At 43.2% G+C, this 22373-nt stretch overlaps 1 protein-coding gene across 4 annotated transcripts in view; it reads left to right on the top strand.

The window, feature by feature from the left end:
* Positions 1-22373, top strand: part of PRKG1 (protein kinase cGMP-dependent 1) — a 1599245-nt gene that overhangs the window by 1216491 nt on the left and 360381 nt on the right. For all 4 annotated transcript variants that reach the window (XM_075348723.1, XM_075348724.1, XM_075348721.1 and 1 more), the window contains exon 4: positions 3547-3652. In XM_075348723.1, the coding sequence (XP_075204838.1) occupies positions 3547-3652 (106 nt within the window). The remainder of the gene's footprint in view (positions 1-3546; positions 3653-22373) is intronic.

The raw sequence follows: 22373 nt of genomic DNA, 5'->3' as shown, positions 1-22373 counted from the left end.
AGTGCACAGAGGTAAATGGGGACCTAAAATGAGGAAACGTCCACTCCAACGAGGGTTTTTTTAAGCACTGGAGTGCTCTTTAAATATAAGCCCCCTGCCCCTGGTGTTATTCTTATCTACCGCCGTCTTCATCCTTTTTCGGTTCTGCTCCAGTCCCATTTCGTCATCTTGTGCCCAAACTTCTGACTGGTCGGAAGTCAGAACTTATGTCACAAGCTTACAATACAAATCAAAGAGAGCGCCAGGATGAGGCCAGAACAAAGAGCTGCCAGCAGGTCACAAATCACTTAAGCCCAACAGGAACAGCTCTGGAAAAAGATGAAGATGAAGGCAGGAGAGTATAAGACAGGGAGGCAGGGGACTTACATTTAAAGCACCAATCCAGTGCTGAAATTTAAAAAAAAAAAGGCTGTCGTGGAGCTTGAAATCATGTGCACAAAGGGATAAAAAGGAGAATGATAAAGGAAAGCAAGAGAAACCTCCCACTAACCTAACTTAGGAAAGAGGAAAGGTGTTGTGAAGGTAGATAAATACACAGGGGTAATACCAATTGCCTTTGCCTAGCAGGAAAAATCTTTTCATTGAAGGCCTGGAACGTCTTAGCAACTATCCACCCAGAAGTATAGCCAGCAGAGAAGTGTAGCAAAGAGAGTATATATATATATATATATATATATATATATATATATACTAGCTGTACTACCCGGCTTCGCCCGGGTTAATAACTGTTGTTAACAAAATAGAATGTATTAACAATAATGTATTCTGCACACGAAAAACCACAAAACAAATAGATAGAAATGTAATTATTAAATTGTTGCCTATATTAACCAATCAGAGCTCAGATTAATTAACTGTAGCAAAATAGAATCTAATCTGTGATTGGTTACTATGGGCAGCTTGATAAATCTCCCGGCAACAGAAATCCCTCCCCCTGACAGTATATATTAGCTCACACATGCACATATAGACAGGTCATGTGACTGACAGCTGCCGTATTTCCTATGTGGTACATTTGTTGTTCTTGTAGTTTGGCTGCTTATTAATCAGATTTTTATTTGTGAAGGATAATACAAGACTTGTGTGTGTTTAGGGCGATTATGTGGTGAGGTTGGTGTATGTGTTGTGAGATGTGTGCTGAGGGTGGTATATGTGTTCAAGCACGTGGTAGTGTGTGGCGCATTTTGTGTGTGTGTTCATATCCCAGAGTGTGGTGAGTATCCCATGTCGAGGCCCCACCTTAGCAATTGTACGGTATATACTCTTTGGCGCCATCGCTCTCATTCTTTAAGTCCCCCTTGTTCACATCTGGCAGCTGTCAATTTTCCCCCAACACTTTTCGTTTCACTTTTTCCCATTATGTAGATAGGGGCAAAATTGATTGGTAAATTGGAACGCGTGGGGTGAAAATTTCGCCTCACAACATAGCACCCAGCGCTGCCCGGGATAGTAACTGTCTCTCTGTTTCTCTCCCAGTCTCTGTCTGTCTCACCCTCTGTATATATCTCTTTGTCTCTCTCTCTGTCCCTCCGTATGTCTCAATCTCTTTCTCCATCTGTCTATCTATTTCTTTCCCTGTCTATCTATCTCTTTCCCTGTCTGTCACTTTCCCTGTCTGTCATTTCCCTGTCTATCACTTTCCCTGTCTGTCACTTTCCCTGTCTCTCTGTCTCTTTGTCTGTGTCTGTCTCTTTGTCTCTTTGTGTCTGTCTCTTACCCTGTCTATGTCTGTTTCTTACCCTGTCTGTGGCTGTCTCTTTCCCTGTCTGTGTCTGTCTCTTTCCCTGGCTGCATTGTGACACGCCAACATTCCATATAAGGGTGTGGCTGCGCATTCTTCTGAAGTTCTGGCTGCACTGTGGCTCCCAGCTCCATTCGCTTTAATGGAGGCAGGTTTTTTGGTGAATAACTGTAAAGAGCGGGGTTAAAATTTCCCCTCAAAACATAGCCTATGATGCTCTTGGGGTCCAGAAGTGTGAGTGTGCAAAATTTTGTGGCTGTAGCTGCGACGGTGCAGATGCCAATCCCGGACATACACACACACATACACACACACATTCAGCTGTATATATTTTATATATATATATATATATATATATATATATATATATATATATATATATATATATATATAGATAATAATTTCCCCACCCAGGTTGTGATAGTGCAAACTAAAATGGAACAATAGAAAACACCTGAAGAGAATAAAGCCCACGAAAGAAAAATAAAGGTAATAAGGACCATCTGCATTAGGACTGAGAAGAAAGGCACCCGTCCAGTAGACAGAGGGACCGACCAAAGCAAGGGGTCACCAGATTGAATCCCCAAATTGAGCCATAACACTTTCAACAGAACGTAGCAGAGGAGAAGCTTCCACTCTGTAGATGTGACATCAGCAGAAGTTACAGAATCTCCAGAAGTGGCCAGTGATGGCTCTGTGCTTTGCAGAACAGGCAGGTGGTTGGCAACTACCTGCCTGTTAGTTTTTAGGTACATAGTAAAAAATAATATAGTGCTGGACTAACCCTTTAACTAAATGTAAATACTAACATATGTATGAATCCTTTTTTTTTCCATGTCAAAGGTATCCATAGCTTTTAATATATAGCGCTAAATAGTACACCATGCTTTATATTGTGTCCACATTGCATCATGAAATAAGTATTAAAAATGTAAAATATCCAGCAGATCTCGCTTTAGACCATCTGCCTTGTAAATAGTTTAGTTTGCCAGTAGGTTTTATAAATGGCACTCATACTACTTACATTACCGCTTTCACAGGGTGCAAGTCAACTTTTTATGGGCTTCAAGGGTTCTTGAAAAGAGAGAAGCAGACGGAAAACTGAGCCCCTTCTGTAGCCATTAGAGAGAGCAGGTTGTTATGCACATTTCTTATTTTATAAGTCTGGGACCCAGATGTTATAGTAATAGCATCCAAAACTAAATTAATCTCATTGCGGTGTTGCTATTCTGCAGCGCCTGTCAGTTAGTCCTGATATTGATTTTCAATAGATTGCAGAGTGAACTGATAAAAATCTATCGGATGTTAATAAATTATTTATTTGATATGTGATGTTGGCACACCGATGTCTAGTAGGGTCAGATGGAGCAGAGCTCAGTTTGTCATCCAACAGAACTCATTACGTTGCAATATTGGTAGTTATATATAGAAATGCAGTACTATCTATTGCATTACCAGCTCTTTGTTGTAAATGACACAATCAGCTCTGCTACATGGGTTGTCAATCACAAATTGTATTGATTATTTGAAAATGCTGGTTACAAAAAGACACGAAACAATGAACAAAAATAATTTGCAATCCATTCATACATTAAGGAACGGAATTAGAAAATACAGGGACAAGGTACATGGGAATTTACCAGTGTGTGTATATCAGAGCTCGCCCACTCTAATAATTGATTGTACACAAGTGTCAGGGTGAATGTAATGTGTTTTCTGTCCTATAGTATAGATTCCTGAGATTACTGTTTATTTAGATGAATAAATGGATGATTCTTATTAACTATTTTTCATTTTTTTTGTAGCACTTACAAATGTGAAACTATGGGCAATTGATCGACAATGTTTTCAGACTATAATGATGCGGACGGGTCTAATCAAGCACACCGAATATATGGAGTTTTTAAAAAGGTACATTATTTTTAATCAAATTGTTGTGTTTTTTTAGATGTAATTTTGTTTTCTTACTTCAGATCAATGCATTTAATGTACAATAGAATAATAATGATATCCTCAATTAAGAATTCATTTACCATGTTGGATGTTGAATATAAAATAGTAGACTCCTAATCCCATAAGAGCCTGGCAAATATTTCATTTTTGCACTTTAGTTTTTTCCCTCTAAAGCTATAATAACTATATATACATATATATACTAGCTGTACTACCCGGCTTCACCCGGGTTAATAACTACTATTAACAAAATAGAATGTATTAACAAAAATGTATTCTGCACACAAAAACCACAAAACAAATAGAAATGTAATTATAATGTCTGTCTCCCCCTCTGTATATATCTCTGTCTCTCTCTCTATCTCTTTGTCTGTCTGTCTCTTTCCCTGTCTGTCTCTGACTGTCTCTGTCTCTTTCTCCATCTGTCTCAATCTCTTTCTCTGTCTGTCTATCTATCTCTGTCACTTTCCCTGTTTGTCTCTTTCCCTGTCTGTCTCTTTCACTGTCTGTCTCTTTCCCTGTGTCTGTCTCTTTACCTGTCTTTGTCTGTCTCTTACCCTGTCTGTCTCTTTACCTCTCTTTCCCTGTCTGTCTCTTTCCCTGTCAGCCTGTCTCTTTGTCTGTGTCTGTCTCTTTACCTGTCTGTGTCTGTCTCTTAACCCGTCTCTCTCTTTCCCTCTCTTTCCCTGTCTGTCTCTTTCCCTGTCAACCTGTCTTTGTCTGTGTCTGTCACTTTGTGTCTGTCTCTTTGTGTCTGTCTCTTACCCTGTCTATGTCTGTTTCTTACCCTGTCTGTGTCTGCCTCTTTCCCTGTCTGTGTCTGTCTCTTTCCCTGTCTGTGTCTGTCTCTTTCCCTGGCTGCATTGTGACATGCCAACATTCCATATAAGGGCGTGGCTGCGCATTCTTCTGAAGTTCTGGCTGCACTGTGGCTCCGAGCTCCATTCGCTTTAATGGAGGCAGGTTTTTTGGCGAATAACTGTAAAGAGCGGGGTTAAAATTTCCCCTCAAAACATAGCCTATGACGCTCTTGGGGTCCAGAAGTGTGAGTGTGCAAAATTTTGTGGCTGTAGCTGCGACGGTGCGGATGCCAATCCCGGACATACACACACACACACATACACACACACATTTAGCTTTATATATTAGATATATTATATATAAATAGATATATACTGTATTTTTCGCTTTATAAGGCGCACTTTTGTTCCCCCAAATTTTGGGGGAAAGTAGGGGGTGCGTCTTCCGAATATACGGGGGGGGGGGTGTATATATATATACAGAGTCCAGTAGAGGTGCGGGTAGCTCTGGAGCGGTGCTGGGGGCTGCTGGGGGCAGGGAAAGCCGGGAGCGGCAGCGTTTGATCTCCTGCTCCCGCTCATATAATATGCACAGCTGCTGTCCATCAGAAGCGTGGTGCTGAAACTGCATCGCGCTGATGGGCTGGGGGAGCTGCACATATTATATCTGCCTGTGCTTACCTTTGATCGCACAGGATCCCCCCTCCCCTTGTGTTAGCTATAGCCTCCTGTGCTGCTGCCCATAGTAAAATAATAAACTCTTTACTCACCTCCTCCAGCGTCTGCCCGGTCTCCCTCCTGCTGCTGTGATTAGGCACACAGAGATATCTCTCTGCTGTCCCGATCACATGACCTGCACTAGAACCAGGAAGTAGGAAGTGCAGGAGACAGGAGGAGCTCAACCCCGAGGAGGGACACACAAGACAAGACAGTGCTGCAGAAGGTAAGGAAAGAGTTTATTTTACTAAAAGCAGCAACATGGGGGCGATATGTAACAGAGGGTGATGTCTGCCTGCCCCAGTGGGCCTGCCTGCCTGCCACAGTGGGCCTGTCTGCCTGCCCCAGTGGGCCTGTTTGCCTGCCCCAGTGGGCCTGTCTGCCTGCCACAGTGGGCCTGTCTGCCTGCCACAGTGGGCCTGTCTGCCTGCCACAGTGGGCCTGTCTGCCAGCCACAGTGGGCCTGTCTGCCAGCCACAGTGGGCCTGTCTGCCAGCCACAGTGGGCTTTTCTGCCTGCCACAGTGGGCCTGTCTGCCTGCCCTAGTGGGCCTGTCTGCCAGCCACAGTGGGCCTGTCTTCCTGCCACAGTGGGCCTGTCTGCCTGCCACAGTGGGCCTGTCTGCCAGCCACAGTGGGCCTGTCTGCCAGCCACAGTGGGCCTGTCTGCCTGCCCCACTGGGCCTGTCTGCCTGCCCCAGTGGGCCTGTCTGCCTGCCCCAGTGGGCCTGTCTGCCTGCCACAGTGGGCCTGTCTGCCTGCCACAGTGGGCCTGTCTGCCAGCCACAGTGGGCCTGTCTGCCAGCCACAGTGGGCCTGTCTGCCTGCCACAGTGGGCCTGTCTGCGTGCCACAGTGGGCCTGTCTGCCAGCCACAGTGGGCCTGTGTGCCAGCCAGAGTGGGCCTGTGTGCCAGCCACAGAGGATGTGTGCCAGCCATAGGGGAAATGTGGCATCACTGGGGGACGTGTTCAATATAAGGTGGCCATATCCAGATTAAGGGGGCTAATTTTAGGATGAGGGGGCTATGAGGGACATATACCCTATATTATTTGTTAGACGGACACTGGCATTATAAGACGGACCCCATTTATTAAAAAATTCTCTATTCCTTCACCAAATTTGGGGGTGCGTCTTATAATCAGGTGCGTCTTTTAAAGCGAAAAATACGGTATATGTATATATATATATATGTACTGAATATATTCCAGCTCCTGTGTCACCTATGTGCTGAATAAACATCTGTTCCGATGTCTTCTATTTGAGATTTATGCACAAATCCCTATCATATATGAGAAACTGGGACTGGTGTACACACTATATACTACATGCAAAATATACATTGTATACTAAGCTATATACTACACCCTCCAGTATATTCACTGTATACTACACAGATCAGTTATGTATACATATCATTAAATGCACTATATACTACAAACCTATACACAATATACAACGCATTTTCCGATGTACACACCTATGCTGTCTCCTGAAGCAGCCATGGCCTGACAGTCCGGACTGCTTGATAAGTCATAGACCATGATAAGCACATCCAAATATGACATATCATCTGCATGACTTTTTTGTTATATTCAGTTGATAAATATGGAACTTACAGTTATTGTTTACATTTGATAGTTGTGTTCTAAACTAGTAATAAATAGTAAAACCTATGTGTTTACATAACCTTGTTGTGGTATAGCTTGGGAGGGCTCTGCAGTCTGTGTCCGCCCCTGATTAGGCTCAAATTTTTTTTTTGTGCAGATGACTTTTCAGAAGTCTTATTATCATCACAGGCTGTATTACAATACATTGTAGCATATATGTGTACAGAACAGGATCCACTAATCATAACAGGTGATATCGCAGCTCCCCTCCTCTTCTGTCCTTCACAATGACCTTTGCACAGAATACAGCATGCTTAGATAATGCATATGTTTTAAAAAATTAGGGTGGGCAATTGCTGCTAAGATCCAATGAAAGAACATGAAATATTGGTCTAATATTAGGCCTACTGCCCAGTTTGAAGATTACAACATATTTTTACTTAAAATTATATTAAAAATGAAAAAAAGATAAAAAATGAAATAAATAAATAAAACTAAATAATAATCAGATTTAAATAAAGGACAATTTTCTGATGACATATTCCCTTTAGTCTTGTGACTTCTGTTAATCACATAGAAAAAAAACATATTTTCTAGCATTTTAAGGATGAGGTCATCATCACCCACCTATGCCTGTCCCTAGAAAATTACTTTTTTATTATTTTTGACCATGCATATGTGAAGAATAAAGTCTGTTAAAGGGGTTAACAGTGATCAGCTATCTTTATGATAAGACACCAATTTTAGATTATGACTTTCAGCACTGTTACCAATCAGATTATAAAAAGGATGAAAATTTAGCCAACCAACATATCATAGAGTTAAGGACTGACATGTTCGGAACCCCAGCGCTGTCACTTCAGATGTATCCCAGCTGGAATCATCGTGGGACCGTGTGTAGATTACATCGGATCTGGGTTTTTTGGAGTTTAATAAAAGGGTAAAACAGGGTGGGGGTTTTGTGTTTTGTTTCAAATAAAGAAATTTTTCAGTGTTTGTGTTTATATATTTTCACTTACAGATTAGTAATGGGGGGTCTCATAGATGCTGCCCATTACTAATTTAGGACCTAGTGGTGCTCTCATTATCCCTTATTACCCTGATTGCCACAGCACCAGGGCAGTTAGGATGAGCCAGGTAAAGTTCAAGCTTCTATTTTTAGGTAGGAGGGCTAAATAAGCATTGGTCTCTCCAGCCTGAGAAAACCATCCCCCAGCTGTTGGTCTTTATCATACCTGGGCATCAAAATTGGGGGGGACCGCATGCCATTTTTTAAAAAATATTTATTTTTATAATTAAAAAGAAAAGCCACATGTGGTTCTTCTAATTTTGATACACAGCCAAGATAAGCGCACGGCTGGGGCCTGCAGCCTGTAGCTGTATGCTTTATTTGTGCTGGGTATCATAGTATGGGTGGACCTTACTCCAATTTTTTAATTAATTAATTTATTTATTTATGCACAAAATATAGACGCAGATAGTGTGTGTGATTGAAAGAAGTCAGACACGCTGTCACATAGGCTGGGGGCGCTGTCTGACTGCAAACAATCAGAGATGCAGGGACTGCCAATGGCCAGGGGCAGAAAGTGCATATGTATGAAGATAAAGGGCAGCCCCAGAAGTAGATTGAGTGGCGCCGAAAGCAGTGTAGAGCTGTGTGGAGATTATGATGAACTTGCTGCAATCCCCCTATCCCTTCTACCACCATTTTAAGCACTAGTTTCAAATCCCCATAGACTTATATGGGTACCAACATCATGCCAGATATCTGGGCTCAATATTGGGCCCGAACCGGGTTTGTTTTCTAAAAACCCCATTGGACCCATTGATCCCATGTATCTGTGAGTCTGACTATGACTACTCATGAACCATACGTGGTGTAAAATAATCAGTGAACAGCACAAAATAAAGAACAGCGAGTTTAAAAGTGATGATAATTATATTCATTTTCTGCCGACCAAGCCTGAATGACAGCTGCAGCTTGTACTGAGCGATGTGAGATGTCAGCAGCAGGAGGGGCCCTGAGGAGCTGTCAGTCGGGCAAGATAGACAGAGAATGAATTTAATTGATCAATTAGGATTATACAGCCATTCTGACATGGATTATCAGAGTAAGTACACCCATCTCGTTGAGTCTAAGAGATCTATAAAATAATTGTATAATCTGGTGACAGATCCGCTTTAGGCTCACCTGAATTGCCCTGTTTTGACAGAAATATCTTGACTGTGGCCATCGTGTCAGTCAGGGTTCCCTTTGATTAAACTAAATTGATGCTGACTGAGTTGAGGATATGTTTTAGCAACACATTAATATTCCAGCATGAGCTTTTACACATGCAATATTTATCTACATTTCCCTTCCACATTCTTAGGACTCAAGAATGCTGACCCAAAACTCTGCAATGGATTAAGGCGATAAATGTGAAAAAGGATTTTCTCTTTGCATATTTCTGATTTCCTTTCAAAAGTATATTTTGCATATTAAGCTCTTTAACCTTTGACCCCCTGGAGCTTTTCCTGACAACTGTCAGGATTAATATGGACAAGACCTTAATACTGTGAGCTATATATTATCTAAATGCAGCTTAGCACATAGTTATAGAGCACAAGAAATAATCTAGTAATCTCCTATCTCCGTGTGCGCAGGAATATATTGCACAAAACTCTTCTGCACTCTTTCTGCTTTTTGCTTCTGTCGCGGGTATTTTTACGCATTTGCTGACATTTATAGAAATTAGGGCATGAGAAAGTTAAGGCGTTGCCAATGGCAACTCATCTTCTGCCATTCGACCAAGAAGCCAGTGTCTATTTTTTTTTTAACATGGAAACGTCAAATAGATTTTCTAGACGTCCTCAGATTTGAATATTTGCATGTTTCTAAATTATCTGCTGAGTCTTTGGGTTTGGGGAATCAGCATCTCAGAGCCTGGCGCCTGAGGGGACTCAAAAGCCCCTTTTCACATGGAATAACACCAGCATTATAATTGATACATGGCAGGAGAGAGGCCTGGGTATAGATTTCGTGCCTAGGTTCTACAAGTTGCATTGCTCATGTACAATACCATTTTTTATAAAACTGTGGTATATACAGAATTCCACGGCTAGGGAACCTTTGAAGACCCTATCACCAATCTGGGGCTGCACTTTCAAATTAATTAAATGGAACCTGTGTGCATATTGCTAATCCCTGCCTAACAGTCCCAGCCTATAGTAGCATAGATAAAGAGATCTTTAGAAAAAGTATTTCTAAAGATCCTTTATAATATGCTAATGAGGCCAGGGAATAGTCGCAAGGGCGTTAGTTCCCTTGGCTAGTCCACCCTCAGCATGTAAACACGTCCATGTGTGCGTGCTAACATGCTAATAATTGCACTGAGTTAGAGGTATGGTCGTGCTCACCTCTGCAGCCACCACGCCCGATGCTAGTTTTCAGCTCAGTGAGCATAATCCCCGGACTTCTGGTCATGCGTACTATGAAGCTAGGTGTAGGCGTCCTGGCTTCAAACTGGTGTAGTGCGCATGACCGAAAGTGCCGAGGACTTCTGATCATGCGCAGTGACCCTAGGCCTGGCATACTGAGGTGGTGCAACGGACACAGGTATGCACATCACTGCCGATGATGATGCTTGGCAGTGGACATTGAATAACATTTAAGCACACTCCTGTGGGCGTGCTGACATGCTAAGGGGGTGGAATGAGGGCAGGAAAATGACACAGGAAAAAAGCATTGGCACACACAAAGAAAGAGAAGTGCAAAAAGTCATGGAAAGTCATGACACAAGCTGAAATTCATCAGTAATTGGAAAGCAATCCTGCCACCTAGTGAAAAATAGTATCATCAGGTTCAACTGATGGCCTTTAAAAAGGTGTCTCAATACCAAAATGCCACACAAAAAACATCTCATGATGGTAAAACCAGTGAGCTGTCTCAAGACTTTTACAACCTTATTGTTTAAAAACATACTGATGGCATTTGTTTTAGAAGAATTTCTTTCTAAACTACTGACGGTTCCTGTGAGCACTATTGGGACCATAGCCCGAAAGTGTAAAGAACATCATTTCACCATAAACCGGCCACAACCAGGTGTTCCCCACAAAATTTCAGACACAGGAGTGAAAAGAATTATCAAAACAGTTGTCCAAGATCCAAGAATCAGCTTGGAGAGTTACAGAAAGACCTAGAATCAAGAGCTACAATCGTTACAAATTAAACAATAAGTAATACATATGATGACACAGACTTTTTCAATGTGTGTCGTGGGTTAAATTTCTTACATTAGCCAGACATATTTTTCTTCTGTGTGTTAACTCATGCTTGCTAATCTATTGTTTCTGCCAGACCCTTCTGAGCATTCATTGTAATGTAGTTGTGTATTGCTAATCTAATGTAAATTTCCTCAGTGGCCATTGTCTAGTCTGTGCATTGCAGACTACATGTAACTATCCTCTGTCTTTCTGTCCACATCATTTAAATGAACATTATCCATGCAGTTTGAAATTCATCCAATAAGAGAAGCAACCTTGTACAACCAATCCGATAAGGGCACAGTATATCCTAAGGGAAGGCTCTGGCTATGAAAGGGGACTTCTTGGAGTCAGCAGTTGTTGATGGATGTTGCATGATCCAGTCTAAGCTCTTAGGAGCTGGCTAGGGGATCAGAACCAGGATGGCTTGTGGACTCGGTCTTGGGACTTTGGCTCCGACTAGAGGATCACTTGGCTACATGGCTTCAATCTAGGGACTCCGATTCCGATTGGAGACAATAACAACAGTCTAGGGATTTCAACTCCGGATGCCAGGATTATATCATATCATCATACCAGAGACTACTTAAGGAAGAAACCCAGGTTGGGACAAACCAGTCACCTAACTACAGACTTTGCAATCCTCAGCCAGCTTCCTAAATTTGGCGTTATTCCATTCTCGGTGGGTGCCCGCCGAAAGTGGGGTGCTGCTGGATTGGAGTAAGTAGCCCTGGAAGCTCTAAGGCACGGACATTCTAATCCCTGGTGAGCCAGCGGAAGGGTGAGACTCTGCTGCCTGTTACATTTTTGTGTTTTGCTGGTTATGGGTTATGTGCCATTAATTGTTTGGGGATCCAATAAAGTCTTAATATTGTGATTCCCTCATCCTGTGTTGAGTAGTGTTCCGCCCACAGTTAAGGAGGTCGGGCGTTCAGTTGGGATGAGACCTGGGCCATGCTGTCTTTTTAAAGGTGGCCGGGCCTGTGGACGAGAGCACCCACTTACCCCCGTGTCACCCTCCATGGTCTGTATGCAGACTTACCACACAAGACCACATTGCTGAACAAAAAGCATGTTTAAGAGCGTTTAACGTTTGCTCAACAACATTAAGACCACCCTGTGAAATACTGGGATAATATTGCCTGATCAAATGAGACCACAATTGAACTCTTTGGATGCCATAATATACACTGTGTTTAGAGGCCAAAAGGTACTACATATTACCGCCAAAACACCCTAGCCATAGTGAAGTTTGGATGTGGGGACATCATAGTGTGAGGCTGTTTTTCAGCATACGATACAGGCAGATTTCATGAATGGACAAACGTATAAAGACATTCTTGATAAAAATCTGCTGGTATCTACCAGGATGATGAAGATGAAAACAAGGGGGACATTTAAGCAAGACATTGATCCAAAACACACAGCCAAAGAAACTTTCAATTAATTTCAGTGAAAGAAAAAATAATTATAGAAGAAACTAAACTCAGAGTTCATAAAAGGAGCCCTTGGGAACCTCAGGATTTGAAGATTGTTTGTGTGGAAGAATGGGCCAAAATCCCACCTGAGCAATTCATGCTACTAGAAATAAATTTACTTAGAAAATTGGTGATGTGTGCATTACTTATTTCACCCTCTGTAAATTTAGTAGAATCACTATTCTGGAACTGCCCATTGTTTATTAAATAAAAGGTACGCTTTAAGGTCCGCATACTCATTAAAGTATGTTGTTGGTTAAACATTGATAATTCTGACTCAGGCATACCCATTTCCACATTTCTTTCAATAATCGTTCAATCGGGCCATAGATGTTCAGTGACACCGGGCGATAAAATAACAATTTTTCTTAGTATATTTTTTTCTTTGTACAATTGCTAGTGGGTAAGTACAGTAAAATTTTTTAAGGAATGATCTTTTGTCCATCTTTGAAACTATGGCAAAAAGTGCCCAGGATTTGCTTATGCTGTATTTTTTCCTAATATTCCACTGAATATTTTTTTTCTTAAATCCTCTTTAAATTGTTTCAGAGATTTAGGTCTTTTTATGTACTACTAATTTTTCATGGTCTTTACTAAGTGGTGTTTGCACACAGGGTTGAGGTGCTCTACACTGGTATTTTTGTTGAGTTTTTGGAGCAGACATGCAGCAAAAAAACTCTTACATTTTTAAAGAATTTTGAAAGTTTAAGGAGAAATTGGACAGTTTCTGCTCCAAAAACTCTGAAAAAAATCTCTGTGTGCAAATACACTAACAATGTAAAGCAGCATAAATACTGGCCATATGATAAGCCTTCCAGGTGGGTTTCTACGTATGTGATATGCAGAGCAGGGATATAGGAGAACATAGCCAGTGGTGCTGCAACGTACCCATTATTAACAATCTTAAAATGGAAGTGAAAGACAAAAAAAGGGAAAGGGGTAAAAGAAAAGACGAAGGAAGTAAATGAATATATAAAAGTCCCTTACTAGATTTTCTCTCCTATTATCCAAGGGACCATAGCAATCAACTGGGTAATCTGAGTGTAGCTCTCAAATGCAGTACGCTGTACACGGAGTCTTATTTGCATACTAGTGGGATAACCTGTCTTCACAAAATATATTAGGTATTATACATTGAGTTTAGCATGGCAGTCGACAAGTAAACGGAACCAGGGATTCCCAGCCAGTCTCCCACGCTGGTACTTGCCAGGCCTCAAACTAAGTAATGTCTGCGATCCGTTAAGGGCAGGCACAATGAGTTCAGCATGGACATTGACAAAGTTGTGCCTGCCCTCGTCAGATCGCAGATGTTACTTAGTTTGAGGTCTTGCAAGTACCAGCATGGGAGACTGGCTGGGAATCCCTGGTTCCGTTGACTAGGTATTATACATGGTGTAGAGAAGCAACACCTCTCATACCAAATTTAAGACTTCGTCATATAGTAGGAAAGCGTTTATATCCCACCACTCCCAAAACATAAATTGGAATATCAAGCTATAAATATCCATATCCATGCAGCTGCCAAATACCATAAAGTTGGAAGTAAACCCTAAACTAGCAAACCTAATAACCATTGCAAACAGTCTGGTATGTCTTTCCCTTCTATGTATTTGTTGCTCAGAGACAAAAGGCGATGATGTCACCATTCCAACCACTGACGGACTTTTGCGGTCTATCATTGGCTACAATAGTCAGGTGATTTTGACCTTTGTGTCATCATAAAACATCAGGTGGCTGGTGACATAGGTTGGGGAGAAGGGGCATAGCCTCACTGCACCCTGAATCAGGTTTACCTGGAGGAGCGTGACTAAGGGGTACTTTGCACGTTGCGACATTGCTACTGCGATGTCGTCAGGGTCAAATCGAAAGTGACGCACATCCGGCGCCAGTAACGACGTCGCAACGTGTAAAGCCTAGATGAACTGATAAACGATCGCAAAAGTGACTTAAATCGGCGATCTGTGTAGCGTCGGTCATTTCCATAATGTCGCACCAATAGGAGATACGATGATGTTCCTCGTTCCTGCGGCAGCACACATTGCTGTGTGTGAGGCCGCAGGAGCGAGGAACATCTCTTTAACTGCCTCCACCGGCAATGAGGAAGGAAGGAGGTGGGAAGGAGGTGGGCAGGATGTTTACGTCCTGCTCATCTCCGCCCCTACTTCTATTGGCTGCCTGCCGTGTGATGCCGCACGACCCACCCCCTTAGGAAGGAGGCGGGTCGCCGGCCAGAGCAACGTCACAGGGCAGGTATGTGCGTGTGAAGCTGCCGTAGCGATAATGTTCTCTACGGCAGCTATCACAAGTTATCGCATGTGCGACAGGGGCGGGGACTATCGCGCTCGGCATCGCTACAATCGGCTAGCGATGTCGCAGCGTGCAAAGTACCCCTAAGTGCCTACCCAATATTCACCAGAGCCTCTGAAGGTGAGATTGGGCTTTGCTGACAATAGGCACCAGGTACCACTCCAGGGCAGCTCCTGGTTGTCGCACTCCACCAAGAGGCTGCATTTGGCATGTCGAGAAAGTTAGGGTGGGTACTACTGCCTCTAGGAAATCACAAGAAGGGAAGCCCCTGTCACTCACCCTGAGAAACCCTGAGCTCCATAACATCCCTAGATGGGTTCTTTCACCCCATGCTGCCATCACATGCCTATTCCTGTCTTATCATAATCATAACCCTGTCTACTGAGGGCAGCAGGAACACTAGTCCCACTCTGTGATAGAGACACAGAAGGTAAGCAATAGACTAGAGAAAAATAAACTGCATTCACTTAACATGCAAGCCAAACAACAGGTGGGTAGAAAAGGGAAGGAAAGGGAAATAAATCAAAAGGAATAGGAAGACACTAAACAATCTCCAGGATCAAGTCCAAAGCAATTCTTCTTGCCATGGATCACACCTCCAAGCCAGGCCCACTGAGAAGCAAGCTATCACTGGCATCTACTAAGGCCAAGTGATGAGTACTTACTTATAGCAGAGGGTCATAAAGAAATGAGAACAGTTGAAATAACTCAGAAGGAAAGCCAAGAAAGACAAAAGGAACTTCTTAACCCTAACAGTGCCAGCCCAAGGAAAGTCTACTCAGGGAAAGTAAACCAGATCCAACCACTGGAGGTGTAAGTGCAGCCACTAGCTGGGACCTTCTGACCCCTGGAATAGGGGAAACGTCTTTCTGTTGCGATACCCTCGTGACACATCACCATTTTCCATCACCACGCTAACCACAGCATGGCCTGCACTGGATCCAGGGGTGTACTGCTATGTGACTGTGACTGAATTTGATATTTTTATAGTCTAGGGCTACATGGCGACTTTGGCTAAGACACCTGTCACAATGCCAGTTTGCTATGTGTCACTGCTACATTGCAGCGAATTACAAGTGAATGGAGACGCATCGCCACCCTGAGGGTACTATGACAAACAAGTTGCTAAATGTCCAACTACATGAGATTTTTACTTACTGGGGCAGCCCTTTTAAGTTTCACATTTTACATAGCTGACTCCTAGTACTACCATTGTTTTGCTGAAAAACAAGGATCAAAGTCCACGCATTAATTGCCTGGACAAATAAAAAACTAACTTTTAAAACAATGAAATTCTTGTTTGCTGAAAACAATGCAATTATCTCTGATTAATTTCCAAAACTCCTGTCACAATGCAGTCAGCGGGAATGGTGCTAATTTCTATAATCATATTTTTTATTATTCCACATTCACTTTACAGTCCATGCACACAAAGTTCTTTGCAAGAACTTTGCTTTTGAAGGCTGCCGTGCCATGAGTCGCAGAGCACAGCCACCCACTCACCCAAGCAGAACGGAAATGAAGTCTAACACCACAGATGTGCCAGCGGATCACAAGCTGCCATTCGCTAACTGTCCGCTGCAGACTTATTTGCTTATATCAATGCCAACTACATGTTGATCATGCAGCATACTCCCGAACAATAGGAAAAAAGCAAAGACAAATCTACTTAATCAGTTGTCATTTAAATACTCTAAAGACATACAAGGAAAAACTGCACTGTAAAAATTCACAGAAATGTGTCTACCAGAATGTTAGTGGTGGATACAAGCAATTGTAAAAAGCAAAATGAACAGTAAACACTCAGATTTCATTATTTCAAAGATGTCAAGTGAGTTTTTGAATTCGAAAAAGATCTGCACAATTATGTCTGTGCATTTACATGTATTAGGTATTGGCATCCCTGCCCCTCAATATATAATGCATTCGTTTTGGAACAAGTACCATGTGGTTCTACTAACTGGTAAATTAGCTCCATGGCTCAGACTGCTATTGTTTTATGGAAGTTCCCATCATGAATTTTGCTGTAACCACATATTCTATACTTAGATGGAGTAAGGCATTATCTCATCAGTCCATAAAACTTTTGAAAATTCTGCCTTCAGATAGTTCTTGGCCCATTTTTGACGTTTCAATTAGCTACTCGTTTAGTGGTAGTTGGGTTTCAACCTTCCTTAACTTGGCCATGTCTCTGGGTACTGAACATCTTGTACATCTGGGCACTCCAGGGAGGTTGTAGTGCAACCCTTTTGACTATTTGCAACAACAGTTTTGATGGTTCTGTGATCACCCCCCAATATCTTAGCAATTTCAAGATTGTTGTATTTCTCTGTAAGACTTTTAACAATTTTTGACTTTTCCAAAGTTAGGTAAATCTCTTTTTTTGGTATATATTGGCCTATATTGCCTGAAAAAAAATAAACTGCCTAATAATTCTGCACACCTTCATAAAGGGTGTTGATATCTTTAGGCCACATCCTCCCTTATTACACAACTACACATCACCTGTATGGCTTGATACAAAAAGCAATCAAGTTTATACAGCTTGGAGTTGGAAAAATCTGCATTAAAATTATGATCTGGTCAAAATGCTCACTTGTTGACTAATTCTCCATACCAGATAGACAGACAGACAGACAGACAGATAGATAAATAGCTATATTGATATGTAAATGGATGTGAATGGAAGACGCACTCAGTTGACATTTTACAATATCTGCAATATCTGGTGTTGGGAAGAGTGGATAGGAACTGAGGATTAGAGTGTGTGTTTCCTCAAGGGAAGAGTTTGTAAGAGACGCCGTGTGACGGTCGTGGCGCAGTTGTTAAATATAAAAGCTGACAGAAGAGGGGAGCAGTTGGTGCCTGAACTTGAAGGAGAATGGTCTCGTGTGTGTGTCACAGTAGGACTGTTCCCAGAGAAGACCGAACACCATTCAGAGAGAAGACTAAACACATTTCCAGAAAAAGACCAAATATTTGACCTGAGCAAAGATCTAGTTGCGTAGAAGAACTGTTCCTGTAGGCCGTTGCTTCCTGTTCAGGTGTATGCTACTGGGTTGGGACTTTGGCTGCACTTCAGTTAGCAGAGGAGGCTTGGGTTTCGATTAAGAAAGGTTACTCTCTAGGATTGGACTTGTGGCCTGGCGAAATGTGTCACAGCCTATTAATTCTGTGTAGTGTTAGATCATATTATCTAGATAAGTAATACTGACAGAAGTTGGAGTGACACTGACATTTTCTTGATAGAGACTGAAACTAGGATAACTTTAGTGATACCTGTTATGTAGTGTTATAAGTAACCAAGTGTAATAATATTGCCTTTATACCTTGTACTTCTTCCATGCATTACGTTTTCTCACAGTTGTCCCAGGTGCAGTTCCCTGATCGTATGTTTACAAATAGATAGATAGATAGATAGATAGCTATGTGACGCCCTGGACTAGCCAGGTAGTCACAGGTAGGCCCTTACACAAACACCTCCCCCCCTTAATAAGGTGACAGTAGCCAACCTACAAAACCTTGTCACCTCCCTCAGGGTTTGATGTTCACACCAGGGGGCGGAGCAGGCAGTTGGCCACGTCCACCGAGCAGTTCACAGACCCTAAGGCAGGAAAAACAGTGCAGTTCCCCGTGGGGAGCACAGTTTTAGTTCAGGAGTCTAGTTGTGACAGTGAAGTGGAGTGGAGGTCAAGGGCAGACATGTGTCCAGGTCTGCCACATTCTAACACCAGGTGTCTGGATTGGAGCCCAATCACCTCTGGCAAAGAGGCAGACGGTGGTGGCCGCCTGCAGGAGCTGGGATTACAGCCGGAGGAACCGTAAGGACAGGGGACGGGTGGTGGCCCACCGGTACCGAACCGGGGAACTGATTGGAAACCGGAGCACCAGGTGGGGTACTCAGACCCAGTACGAGGCCCAGAAACAACTGGGCTGAGTCAAATCAACTGATTGAAGACTGGACTTTAGGCCCTTTCCCACCTAAGACCCGACTGAAGACAACAGCCTAACCATAGGGGTAGAAAGCCACCGCCCAGGCATCGAGACCCGAAGGGCCAGCATCTGTGGGCAAAAAGGGCTCTACCGGCACACACCAGGCTGGGGAGCGGACTACCGTTCCTCAGGCATAGGAGTCATCATTTCTACAAAAGTGAGGTGCATTAGAAAGGCGGAAACCACCAACCTGAAAACAGGAAAAGCGCAGCCGGTTGCGGGCACCGCCCACCATCTTGTTTGGTTTACCAGAGACTCCAGCGTGTTTGTAATAGTGAGTACAACAGTGCCTTTGGGCCGCGCACCATGCCGCAACGCACCAACATGCCAGCAGCATCATACATTCCCCCGCCTCAGCACCTCCCTCGGGCCCCCGGGACCATCATCCCCCTACCCACGGAGGGGTCAACACCAAGCTGCGCAACACCGTCCCCGGGAGCCTAGTCAACGGCAGCGGTGGTGTCCATCGATTCACCACAACCCGAGGGTGGCGTCACGAACTTAACCCCGAAACAACCGCAGCCCCGGCCGTGGACCTCCCCACCAAACACCACCCCTCACGTAGCGCCAGCAACCCCCTTTCAGAGCGACGTGACCCCCCGGGTCCGTGAGGAGCTCGAGCCACTCACCGACGAGCACGGATCCGAGCGGCTCGGCAGCCGGCCGAACCCCGGGGCGGTACACATCGATAATAGATAGATAGATAGACAGACAGACAGACAGACAGACAGACAGACAGACAGACAGACAGACAGATAGATAGATAGATAGATAGATAGATAGATTACCGAATGTAAAGTAAGAATTTCATGTGAATTTCATGTCAAACATTGGGTTTTGGACGAATCCTTCAATATTCTTTGGTTCTTTTTAGTTGCATCTCAAAGGTTTTGCTGTGTTTGAATTCATCCTAAGTAAATGCATACATGTAGGGGGTATACATAGATGTGGTCTTATATAATATTAATAGCTAGAGTAACAAACGTCTATAAAACCAATATAAATAGGCTAGAATTGATGATAAAATAGACCACTTGGTTTTCTGATATTGAAATAAGAAAATAGAGAGGTTATTTAGAAGGAATATTGCTAGTGATATTCACTTTATATATCAATGTCTGTATGTATTGCAGTAAAACTTGTTAAATATTGATGAAAAAAAGACAAATTAATAATTCCAAGGATGTGCCTCATTCCTGACAGCGTCCCGGTGACCCTGCAGGTCTGCTGGATGCGGCATTGTGATCTGTGATTGAAGGCGTTATGAGGAGGGCAGGTGTTTTCAGCATGAATTTGAAACCCTTGAGTTCTATGAGGGGCTACACGGGACCTTACTGGGATGATAAATTGATGTGTCTGGCAGGAAACAGCTTGTTAAACAAGAGTGTGGTGCATCAAAATGGAAACCACTCACTGTGTAATATAGACCACAGGTGGTGGCCAGTAATAGGACATTTGCTGACAATATCAAAAGCTGCAACCTTCAGAGAATGCTCTTTTCTCATGTGAATCAGAAGTTTTTTTTCCAGGATAGATTTTGAGAATAGCCATGAATATCAAAGATGATAAATCTTCATATTTAGTTAAAGCAAGATTTCAATTTCCTGACTTTACCAGAAATATGTAATGGATAAAGAGAGCTGCATATTCTGACATTAAAAATATGTTTATCCACTATCGTAACTAGCGCTTAATAAGTCAGCTGCAAATTTGGACCTGGGCTTCTACCTGCATGTTGGTCAGATGTATGGGCCCTTGTAAAACACTAGATCTTATAAAGACGTGTGTTTGGACTCCATGTAATAATGTCCCCATCCTGGCCCCTTCCTGTAATAATGTCCTCTATCCTGTGCTTCCTCCAGTATAAATGTCCTCCATTCTTGGCCCCTTTATGTAATACGGTAATGTCCCCCATCGAGGCTTCTTCTTGGTGTAATGTTTGCCTCCCTGGGCCAATTCCGGGTATAATGTTCCCTTCCTATAATAATGTTCTCCATCCTGGACCCTTTATCTAATAATGTCTCCCATTGTGGGTCCCTTCCTAAAATAATTTTCCCCATCCTGGGCTCCTTTATTAAAGAAAAATTTCCTTATCATGGCCCCATCCTATAATATTGTCCCCTGTAGTAATATTCCCCATCCTTTGTCTCTTCCGATAATAATGTTCTCCATCCTGGGTGCCTTCCTGGTTTAATGTCCCCCATCCGAGACCCTTTACTGGTAAAATGTCCCTCATTCTGAACCCCTTCCTGGTATAATATCCCTCATCCTGTGCTCTTATCAATAATAATGTCCTCCGATCTTCTCCAAAACATTTTAGAAGGAAGCAAACAATTCTCCTTACATTTCAGCACTCTCACAATGTGCAGCATGACTTCTATAGCATGCACAGAAGCTGCTTACTTAACAGCACCTGCCATGGACACAGGCCAATGTCATCTGCCAGCCTCTGATTGGCCAGTGTTGTATGTTGCAGTGCAGGGATCCAGTGAGGCTCTGCATCGCAAAACATTTGAGCTTAATGTGCTTCCGATGACACACATCCAACTGAAATAGGTGATGACGTTAGTGCGCCTCCCTCCCTTACGAGCATTGTCACTGATGCCCTCTACATTTACCATACTTATTGTCTGAGAGAAGTGGAAAAAACTGTCCTAAAATAGACATCATTCTGACAAATGTTTTGTGAATTGGCTTGTTCAGATGACATTTTATTCACAGGAACAGGCTGTTTGCATAAAAAAAATTGCTGCATGCATTAGTCTCTTCCATAGTTTAGATGAGACTCGCTCATTCATATCTATGTGTGTGAGAAAAAAAAATTGGATTGCATACATATGAAGCATAAAGCATCCGAGCTTCATGGATACATTGCAATTCTTACCCTTGTATTTGCTCTTATTTAGAGATGAGAAAACCTGAGGTTCAGTGTTCGTTATTTATAACAAACACAGACTGTAAAAAAACCCAAAACAGAGTTCTGGTTCAAAGTTTGGGTGCCTTACGTATGCGCTTAAGCGGGCTTTACACGCTGCGACATCGCTAATGCGGAGTCGTTGGGGTCACGGAATTTGTGACGCACATCCGGCCGCATTAGCGATGCCGTTGCGTGTGACACCGATAAGCGATTTTGCATCGTTGCAAAAACGTGCAAAATCGCTAATCGGCGACATGGGGGTCCATTCTCAAATATCGTTACTGCAGCAGTAACGAAGTTGTTCCTCGTTCCTGCGGCAGCACACATCGCTGCGTGTGACGCCGCAGGAACGAGGAAGCTCTCCTTACCTGCCTCCCGGCCGCTATGAGGAAGGAAGGAGGTGGGCGGGATGTTACGTCCCGCTCATCTCCGCCCCTCCGCTGCTATTGGGCGGCGGTTCAGTGACGCTTCAGTGACGTCGCTGTGACGCCGCATGGACCGCCCCCTTAGAAAGGAGGCGGTTCGCCCGTCACAGCGACGTCGCCGGACAGGTAAGTATGTGTGACGGCTGTTGTGCGACACGGGCAGCGATTTGCCAGTGTCGCGCAACAGAT

This window comes from Anomaloglossus baeobatrachus, chromosome 5, assembly GCF_048569485.1.
Source record: "Anomaloglossus baeobatrachus isolate aAnoBae1 chromosome 5, aAnoBae1.hap1, whole genome shotgun sequence".
Classification (NCBI taxonomy): domain Eukaryota; kingdom Metazoa; phylum Chordata; class Amphibia; order Anura; family Aromobatidae; genus Anomaloglossus; species Anomaloglossus baeobatrachus.
This window is presented reverse-complemented; position numbering and strand designations above follow the sequence as displayed.